This window comes from Ptychodera flava, chromosome 18, assembly GCF_041260155.1.
Source record: "Ptychodera flava strain L36383 chromosome 18, AS_Pfla_20210202, whole genome shotgun sequence".
NCBI lineage: Eukaryota > Metazoa > Hemichordata > Enteropneusta > Ptychoderidae > Ptychodera > Ptychodera flava.
In genome coordinates, this window is record NC_091945.1 from 391,104 (window position 1) to 402,069 (window position 10,966).

The 10,966-nt window shown below is 36.7% G+C and overlaps 1 protein-coding gene across 1 annotated transcript; it reads right to left on the reverse strand.

The window, feature by feature from the left end:
- Positions 1 to 359: 359 nt before the first annotated feature.
- Positions 360 to 5,787, reverse strand: LOC139117942 (peptidyl-prolyl cis-trans isomerase B-like). The gene is made up of 4 exons (XM_070681184.1): positions 5,627 to 5,787; positions 3,552 to 3,765; positions 1,758 to 1,877; positions 360 to 882 (listed from the first exon to the last, which is right to left on the reverse strand). Exons 1-4 carry the CDS (start codon positions 5,702 to 5,704, stop codon positions 569 to 571), a joined length of 726 nt encoding a protein of 241 aa, XP_070537285.1. The 5' UTR covers positions 5,705 to 5,787; the 3' UTR covers positions 360 to 568.
- Positions 5,788 to 10,966: the final 5,179 nt, after the last annotated feature.

Below are 10,966 nucleotides of genomic sequence, written 5' to 3' on the forward strand. Positions count from 1 at the left end.
TGTTGAGACGGCACAGATGAGAACTTACATTTGAGTCACGAAGAGTTGTAAGTAGGCAGCTCAAAAAGGTTGATTTGCAGGGCAACTGTGATTGGATCTAAATTACTGAAATGAAGACTGTGATTGGGTCTTAATTATTGAAGGAAGACTTAGTCTCGGTTACCCAGACTGCTCTGCGGGGCTCTCCCCCGGTGGCCGTAAAAGAGTCTCTAGTTAACAGAGACTAAGGAAGACTGTGATTAAATTTTACTTACAGGAAGAATCTGATTCAGTGTAAATATTATTACCTTGACAGACTACAGTTCCAGACAAAATATGGAATTTCAAAGTCATTGTTGAAAGAAATAGTACTCATAAAATTATGAAAGATTTCTTTAATTAACTTAAGTTACACTTTCTCTAAAACACGAAAGCTCAAGAAGAATTTCGATAAATCTAATTTCACTGTAACATACCTTTGAGTACATACAGAGACAGAAGAACTGATAAGACGAAATAAATAGAGAAATGATATGAACCATAAACGTACTGGCAAAAAGTAAACAAAAAATAACAGTAAGTTATTTATTCAAAGTTCTTTATCAGGAACTTTATTGTCGGTTGCATTTTTCTTTTTATCAGCATCGTCTTTTTTGTTATTGATGTCGTCTTCATCTTCGTCGTCGTACATTTTGATTACGAACGGTTTTTTAATGTTTATTCTGCCGCTCTTCTCGATCTTGACGTCGACCATTGGTCTTCCTAAGGCAGTAGGAAGAATATCATTAATCCTGTAGACGATGTCCATCCCTTTCAAAACTTTACCGAAAACCACAGTGCGATTGTCAAGCCAGGGCGTTTCCGCTGAGGATATCATAAATTGACAACCGTTCTTGTGTTCACCTGAAATGCGGAATGGGAATAACTTTTCACCATAAATAGAACATGATAAATATTTTAATGGTGACGATGATGATCATAATGATGATGATGATGATGATGGTGGTGGTGGTGGTGGTGATGGTGATGATGATGATGATGATGGTGGTGGTGGTGGTGATGATGATGATGATGATGGTGGTGGTGGTGGTGGTGGTGGTGGTGATGATGATGATGATGGTGGTGGTGGTGGTGGTGATGATGATGATGATGATGATGATGGTGGTGGTGGTGATGATGATGATGATGATGATGGTGGTGTGGTGGTGGTGGTGGTGGTGGTGGTGGTGGTGGTGGTGATGATGATGATGATGGTGGTGGTGGTGATGATGATGATGATGATGATGGTGGTGGTGGTGATGATGATGATGGTGATGGTGATGTGGTGATGGTGGTCACGGTGGTGATGGTGATGATGATGGTGATGCTTGTTCTGACAAGGAGAGAGTAGGGACTGAATGACATTGAATTTAACTGTTCTCCCTCTGACTGCAACGCAAACAGCTTCCAACGGTTCTACTCCAGAAAAAAAGGACATACTGTCTAAGCTTCTACAGATTCAGTATACCAAAGAGATCACGTGATGGAGATATATACACTCAAACCCGGCTCCACGTGTTCAAACACACATAAAAATACACTTATTTCTATGCGCGTTTGTGCATATGGTTTTGTTTGTACCGTGGTCATTTCGAATTCTGGGTTTAACCATAGACAGTGAAGCCGCCCTCTGCTGTCTTATGATTTTTAACCTACTAATAATTCGTAAACAATCTTTGACAATTCTCTTAAGTTGCAAGTTGTTGATGGATCGTCAAATGATCGAGATTTTCACATACCGTGGCTTGCCATGCTCACCATTCCAGGACTTGAATGCTTTATCTTGAAATTCTCGTCGGCGAAATATTTACCATGAATACTGTACACACCCGATCCATCATCGTTGATAAAGTCTCCCCCTAAATGACAACATCAAATGACATTTGTGATTAGTTAAATACGACAGGAAAACAAAGACAAAAAATAATCAAAAGGAAAGAGAAATTGACAAATGTTAATGAAAGCATGGTGTCCGGCAGGTGTTTAATTATTTCATTAGTGAGAAATAACATGAATGTTGAAAAGTTAAATGTTGAAAAGTTTGTTCAACACAAGTCTGTGCGTCTTGCGTTGTACACAGGGTATCCAAGGCACCAAATTAATTCATCAATATGACATAGACATTTTATAATATATACTGATAAAGGCGGACTTATGCTTTTACCTGATGAGCCGTTAATTCAATTCAAATACTTTATTGTCCACAATACATGTAGAAATTTGCCTTCAGGCTCATCAAATACAGATTAAAATAATACAAATGGCAAGACCCTTTTCTTAAAAATGGGACGCTATGATCAAAAGGTTAAACGCATACACACACACACACACACACACACACACACACACACACACACACACATCCACACGTAAATAATGAATTGTCTTCATGTGTGATTGGTAGTGATAATACGAGGAGATTAGGGTGGAAAATTTATCAGACGTCAATATTGCTTTCTTTGGAATACCGTACACAGATGATGGAAAGGCGCAGTCTGTCACTACTTGTGTATGGTATCTATAGCTCCCTCACTATCTCTGTGTGCGCTTACTTTGCCCCTCACTATCAGGGTATTGTATCACAAAGAAAGCAATATCCACGTCTGTTTACCACCATAGCCAGTAGAGGAGGCCACCTCTACGTCTATGTTACCATCAACCATCACAGCTTCATCAAAATATTTAATATTTCTAATGAAATCATTAGCATTAAATTTTGTACCGAACAATACTCTTAAACACACTCTGTATAAATAAATAAATAGTAATCCACTTCGCATCTAGCACTGGGCGTGACCTTAAGTCTTATCGGCAAAAAAAAAGTTGGTCCAGGAGTGGTAATATGCCGTCCATCACGTGATAAAGGGAATGTTGCATAACGTACCATCATAGTTTAATTTTAAATGTTATTTATATTTCAATGAAAAGAATGCATGAAATATTAATTTCATGTATCGAAACGTCAGTATCTTTTTTAAATATTAAATTGTCTCAAGAGAAAAGTTCATGACCACTGTGCAAACATGGTTTCTGATTTTATCAGTCAGGTGTAAAATACACTGCTTTGTGTTCCCCTATAGTACTACATCTGACCAATGTTTTCAGGATACGTTTTTACAGGATAGGATGATTGTATAGATTTTTGAGGGTCTGCTTTACTCCAAAGGTGATAAAGGTAGTTCATCTTCAACCAGTTCTACGGTGATCATCGAGTGGACATGAACTAACTCATATAAATTGGACGCTTGGCCATGTCTCATGTATTTTATGATTGTTCCAATGGATCATATTGTACTTTTGCACATAAATATTTCTCAGCCTTTGATGCTAACTTTTATAGCAAAATCAGACCAGTCAGTCAATATGAGCCATCATCTCTTGAGGACAAGCTTTTTGCCATGGAAGGATAGTGTTGTTTACTTGGAATTATTTTATATCTGTAGTTTAATCTATACTCAAGTCATCGTTGAATGATCTATAACTGGTACCGAAAGTGGCAAGTTGCCTGTAGATAACTACTTGGTTAAACCTACCGATAATTCCGGTTCCTTTCATTATGCGATGGATGAAACTACCGCTGTACGATCTCTTTTTCCGCTTTGAAGCTGCCAGTCTGACGAAATTTTCCACCGTCTTTGGCACAATGTCACCAAATAGACCGATAACGATTCTACCAGCATCCTTGTTGTTGATTTTCATGTCAAAGAAAACTTTATGTGTGACTGTTAGTTCTTTTAGCTCCTCGCTCTGAAAATAAACAAAATTATAGACATGACAAGTTATGAAATAATCAATGCAAATTTGATCAATTCGATAACTGTACTTATTATGATATTATGGTATTTCTTGCTGTTTTGTGAAGGAATTTCTTGTTTGATCATTTCATGCCTTTTCGATATTTGTATTATTTTCCTGTTCCCTATTGTGTCTTTATTTGACACAATGAAAATAAAGCACTGTACTATTTTTTAAGGCTGTATAACGAAGATTTATTGTTTACGTGTGTGGTTTTGCATTGAAAATAAGGAGAATATATGTTATCTTGGAGTTGACCTTGGTGATAATACGTGTATATATAATTATATAATTTGTTCTTCCGAAGATTTTTAATAGTTTTTGGTTCGCACTAGCTGCTGAGCACAGAGATTGAAGGTTTTCTCTTGCTAGCAGAAGTCTTCTCTGAAGTAAATCCTCGATAAAATCTGTCATGAAACAAGCTGAAATACGCAAAGATAATTGTAATATACACAGAAATGCATATGTATGTTTTGTTTTTTGGAGTGTGATGGCTAGGAACGAGCCGGTAAAATCCGGAGGGGGTATCTGGAAGACTACTGCTACTGGGGTTGAAGGGGGTAATGCGTATTTTCACACAGAAGAGAAAGGGTGGGGGTCACTTGACTTTCCTAAATGTCCGCCCAGTGAAAAGCGTTGTTTCTCAGTGCAAACGATGGTCTGGAGCAAATGAAAACGTCTAAATCAATGGCGCGAACCTTTTCTATGTCACTGTGTGCGTACCCCGATTGAAGTTGACACATGGCACAGGGTTCCTTCACCCATAGACGGGGGGAGAGGGGGTCGCGGTCTATGGTTCAGCAGGGCTGGGATTTCACTCCTCAATATAATCTCGGGATTGAGAAAATATGCAAACGTGGACAGCGATTTGTTATGTCCACCGCTCTAGCTATCCTTGTTTGAAGCAAGTCCATAAATGTTAGAGGAGAGTATGGTTGTAAGGATTTTAAATGAATAGCAATTCAAACTAACTTATTTTTGATGGTACGTATTTTATGATATGTTACCAATATGCTTACTGTTCGATATTCGCTGCCGTATCGCACGTACGCATGGTAAGTTTGAAAAGTCGTCGCTCATGCGCATTAATCAGAACAACGGCCCATTGATTGTACAGTTGTAGAGCGAATAAGAACAAACTATATGAAAGAGAAGGAACGTTTGCTTTGCGTATATCGATGATTTTGAGAATCGCGATTGATTAGGTCATCTTCTATCTAGATGCAAGCAAACACAATGTCGATATATGTTTTCTCAAGCTATTGCCTTGATACTTTTTGGGGTATTTTGCTTGTTGTAACAGTGGCTGTGAAAATGTGCTCGCTATAAGAGTAATACGTGAGTAGTCAATCTCGATGTAACAGGGAGGTGTTTTTTACCTCCATATTGTGGCTTACTTTCAGTCATGAAAATTGTAAACGGAAAACAGAATTGGACTTTGCTGCAAATAGAGCTTTCTTATCTTACTTCACCTTGCCATGCTACGTTATAAGCTTATTCATTCTAGGAGAGACCTCTTTAATTCAGGAAATCGGCGAGTTACGACATGGAGCGTTTCTAGCTCCAATGGTTAAGATATACACAGAGGAAACTTCTGATCTAATGTCTATGGATGATCAGATATTAACACATTTGTCATGAAACAAGGAAATTGGTGAACTCTCCTGTCCATTGTAGCTATTCTATTCCTATCGCTTGCAACTTTCATTTTATACGTAGTATCTTAGATCATCCACCCGCAAGTAATGGTATAGACAAGTACAAGTATATTAATAAATACTAACATAAATTCAACAAGATAATTAGAACTTACCGCGACAACGCCATTGAAAATCAGAGCGACAGAGACGAGGTTAAATCCGAGCAAAAGTTTCCTAAACACCACCGCCATATCCCTTGTGTCACGTTACTGTATAAAAATCATGACATGTAAAGCAAACTCTACTTTTATACATGATGCTAATTAAATCGCAAACCAATAGTATTTGAGAACGTGGCCTACCTGTAAATGTTTATCAATCACATTTATTTGTGTCCTGCATATAAACTCCCGCCATTTGTGGGTACTGCATATGGTAATGTTGCGTTGCGTATCTCAAGGCAAGGTGGGAAGAAAGGCCCTTCATAAAGAAGTGATTAGCAGATAGTAAAAGTCTTTTGTGACAGTGATCTAAATAACCCGGATGTGTGGAATAGTTTTGTGGAAATTCAACTTGGTAAATTGTAATTATGCAAGCATTTAGCCCTCTCCCGGGTCTGCATTCTATGTTTACACTTAGTTGCTAATGACGTCCATTTTAATATAAAGAGGAGAGAACTACCTCTCGTAGTGTTATTTTCGTCTTCTTATTCTCGTCGTCAGGACTGAGATGAATAAATACTAAATCTTTGAGTGGAGTCAGATGAAATGAAATTTCAATAAAGTGTTCCCCCAAAAAAGTCATAACATTGTGCATTTTAGCTTCTTAGCAACCACTGTCTCTGCTTGTTACCACATTTTTTCCATATTGATTTAACCATAATTTTACATATGTATGTTTGATAGAACGTAAAATATACATTACCGGATTTGTAAAAGTTTTGTGGCTTTTTATTTTGTATTATCAAAATTTGTATAAATAAATAAAGCGTCGATATTAGGAGTTGCTGAGTTCTATACAGCTATGCAGATTCCTATTTTTAAAAATACGACATATAGTTTACACAATTGATGAAAACGTATGTTTATTCGTCGAACCAGCGCGGGAAATATGCTTCGACCGACTGAAAGACAGGAAAGAGCACCGTTTCTCACCAGCAGAGGGTTACATTGCCTCTGCACGTTTTCCAAAATTGATTGCATAATGTTAAACTACCCTTTTATCTGAAAATAAATTCTGTCTCGTGAATCCATATCAAAATGATTTCACTTTCGATTCATGGACGGACAACATTTTGCTTTTCCTTGTCTAAAGACGAATATCGTCCTATCTGTATGTAGAAATATCAGATTTATAGAACATGTTCGCTGATTGTATGTACCTCTAACATTTCAGTTATAAATGTCGCGACTTCAAATTGTGTTGTTCAGTATTTTCCAAATAGCCATCACATTTGTAATTTGCATTCGATGGAGCTTACCCTTTTGTGGCTATGAACAAAGTCGAATTTACACCCCTAGCAGTGCTATTTAACACATCTCCAATAGGAGATCCAACACCTTTTTACACTCGACATTGTCGATGTAATCATGACCTAGAAAGTTTGATAATTTCTGAATCATTTCGCTGCATCGACATTGGATGAGTTTTGAACCTACGTAGCTGTGTAATATTTCGCCATACCGTTTAGGGATAGGGTATGTGTGACGTGTACAAAGCATGTACAAAACTTGAAATGCGGGTACCATCAGTGTGTATACACGCCGTACGCCTGGCAGTCTCAGACAAAGAAGCACAAAATGTTTTTTGTTTCTATAGAAAACGAGAACAATACAAGAGCAGTATCTGATGCATTCCCGTATTCATAAATGCGCTGAAATCGTAAACGGAATCAGCATAATTAGGCAATAGAAATTTATGCCGTATCGCTTCCCTTTAATCACCCACACCATGGTCCCTCCACAAACCGTGTCAAAGCCGACAGTGTTTCAACAAAATTTCAATAACATAATTTTTAACAGCTAATGACTTAGCGGAGGGTCCGAGTTAAAAGTCGGTATCAGGTAAAATTTCCAAACAATGTCGTAAAGTAAAAGACTGATTTTACCGTTCAATACGGTATACTCTCACTTTGGATACAAATTATTAACCAAGTCAGGGCAAATGGGGCCGTGACAATGATAAACTTTTTCAGTGTATTGTCCAAGTTTACGAACAAATACGACTGACCGACGCAAGTGCTGGATTTCCGACCATTTCATTATTGGACCGTTCAGTATTTATGGCCGGGTAGTTAGTGGGGGTGGGGGTCATTGAATTCAATTGGAAAACTGTCAGCAAAGGGGGTGGTCCATACTTTTTTCCAAACAGCACCGTAGGGGGAGTCTCTTGATTTTCAAAATGTCCACCCTGTCTCAAAGCATTGTTTCAGTGTATCAGAATATTTCGGGAAGTAAAGGTGGTTGTCCGTGTGTTTTCATTCTCTGAAGCCTTTGCGCTGTGTTCTAAATACAAGTACATACACTTTCTGTCTGTCTTATTAACTTAAATTCTTCACAAGTCTTTACTGGCTTCTTACAATGACTTTTACCAGTAGTGTGTGAATGGCAGGCTCTTGGCATGCTGTGGCTGAAGTATAATTGAGACATGGCCTTGCGTCTACCTTACACAAGGGTCAATTAACAAAAATACATCATAGTTGACGCAAATTATTTTCACTCCACTGTGTATCTATATCATAGTAAGATCTGTTCAGGATAATATATTTATTGCACTGTATTTATTTGAAGTTTCAACGTCAATAGCTTTCTATAAAACATTGAAAGGTGTTTATCGGTGAGACATGACGTAAATGTGGCCCGTATTACTCAAAATATTACACAACATTATCCTGACTGCGTTGTGGATCTGTATCAATGTAAGATTTCCTTTAGGTAATACATCAAGTACCACACCACATTTCCAATTAAAGTTTCAATATTAACAGCTTTTCTAATAAAAGTTTGAGAAGTGCTCACCTATTAGTCTGCACTTGATATATTAGCCAATACTACGTAAAACATTCGACAATAATTACTCAAATTATTTTTACTCAATACAGTGGATGCCTCTGAAAGTAAGCTTACGAGCTATTTCAGATATAGTTATTAAAATACATAAATGAAGTTTCAATATCAGCAGTTTCAGTATGACACAATATTGAAATATTAAGATTTCATTCAGCAATGCAAACGGGAGTTTAGGATTGCCATTATATTAGCTTTTTATCATTTTCCTAGGAGGGACACCAGAATTATATTGAGTGCAAAGGGGTTTCTATCATTTTAACCGGCGCGAGAAGAATTTGCCACCACCACCCCGCCGTAAAACTTAACCGAAACTTCGGACCCACAGCTAAGCATGGACGTACTAGAGTCGCTTACATCTGATTCAGACTGATCTATGACATTCATGCATTTCAGGATACAAACAATACCGAAGTAGGGATGATGGTAGGTTTGATTTGAAATGTTTCTATACTCAATTTCATCTGTTTAAACCTACAATCATATACTTTTATTGGATGTGTTCTCATATTTTAATTCGTTTTTCTTTTTCTTATTCCCTTCTCTGTGCCTCATCAATTTTATTCATTCCATGTTTCTATTATTTGTATTTTTTGAGGATTAGATAACTCTGAATACTGTGGTGACTGACCGCGGTGCTTTTTGATGTTAGCTCTACCTCAAATGTGTTAGCCGCTACCTCAAATGTGTTAGCTCTACCTCAAATGTGTTAGCTCTACCTCAAATGTGTTAGCTCTACCTCAAATGTGTTAGCCGCTACCTCAAATGTGTTAGCTCTACCTCAAATGTGTTAGCTCTACCTCAAATGTGTTGCTCATCAACAAATTGAACAAGTGGATTATCAAATGAATAAACTCAAATGTTTAGATTTTCTCTTTTCAGTAGGAAAAAACGTCATCATGGCGCCCTCTGAACATCAATAGTAGAATTCTGATCAGAAAATAGAACTTGCAACTCAACAACTTCCTTATAGTAGGACATTGATTTCTGCAATATTTGATTTAACCCATTAGCAGGAAGTGGTTTTGCATTAATACAGAAATATTCATGTTTACATTATGAAAGAATGTTTTTGATTGAACACATCGGGAAACTGAATTAAAATAATATTAATGTTAAACGTCGTTTATCGAAGAATTGTCATCCCTCTTAATACATAGTCTGTATAGGGGGTGGACAATTTGATACTGTCATCCCTGTTCATACATAATATGTGTAAGGGGTGGACCAAATGATTTCGGGGAGAAAGGCTGAAGGAAATGGCTATGGCAATAATTTTTTTACCCATCCTGGCAGCAATATTTTTTCAAAGGTAGCCTTGAAACATTTTGTCCGATAGAGTTAAAGCATTTTTTTCTTAACAAGAAACAAACTTGCTAATTGGCAAACTATGATATCACGCGAACAGCACAAGTTACCCACAATGCTGTTCGATTTATACAAATGAAAGTAGCTTTTCTTATGACTTTTTCTACTCTGCATATAAACAGTAACAGAAAGCAATTACATATTGTTTTAAAATATTTTCTAAATTGCCTTCGGATATTTCAGTAAAAATTTCAAAAACAAATTAAATTTTGTAGGGTGGCATCTCATTCACTTTGTCGGATAAGTAAAATGAAAATTGTTAGACCAGTCAAGTGCTGAAACATTGGTTCACAATACTTTTTTAAAGTTGTTTATCAAGGTGAATAAGGTCCAAATTACTTATCAGATCAAATAACAATTAATCGTCCAGTACGTAATACGAGGAAGAGTGTCGGTTTAAGATTGAATCCCTTTTCTGTCAAAGATCACGGGAAACAACTTTCTAGAACATATGGTGACAGAGCTTTTAGCATGTATGCCTCTAAACTGTGGAATAGTTTGCCGCCCGAGCTTCGGATGATTAAGAAATTCGTTCTTTTTCAAGAAGTCTCTTAAAAACGTTTTTTGTCAATGCTACTGCTGACTTGGATACAATTTTACCTGCATTTTTTATTTTTTATCATTTTTAGTGTGATTTTTTAAAATACTTTCTTTGTTGTTTTTAGGTGGGATCCTTTTCTTTTCTAGATTTTAAGCTTGCTTGTTTTTATCGATTTGTTATTTTGTATCTTCTTCGAATGTTTTATTTCTACCAGTAATTTCTGTAATTTACAGACCACTGAGACAAGGTGTGTAGTGGTCTTTAAACAATAAATTATTAAATTATTATTATTATTATTATTAAATTACCATTAAAGTCACATATTCAGCAGGTACCTTTGGAAAGGAAGTCCTGACAAACTGAAGGGTCATTCTCTGAGAAAAGTCAGCAAGAAACTTTCTTTTTTCATTTCCATCGCAAGAAATCTATATCCTTTTGTTTCATAAATATGTGGTAGTCTCCGTACCTTCCATCACATTATTCTGTATGACTCTGGACAAAATCATATTCAGTTGAAAATTTTACAAAAATGCTATCTC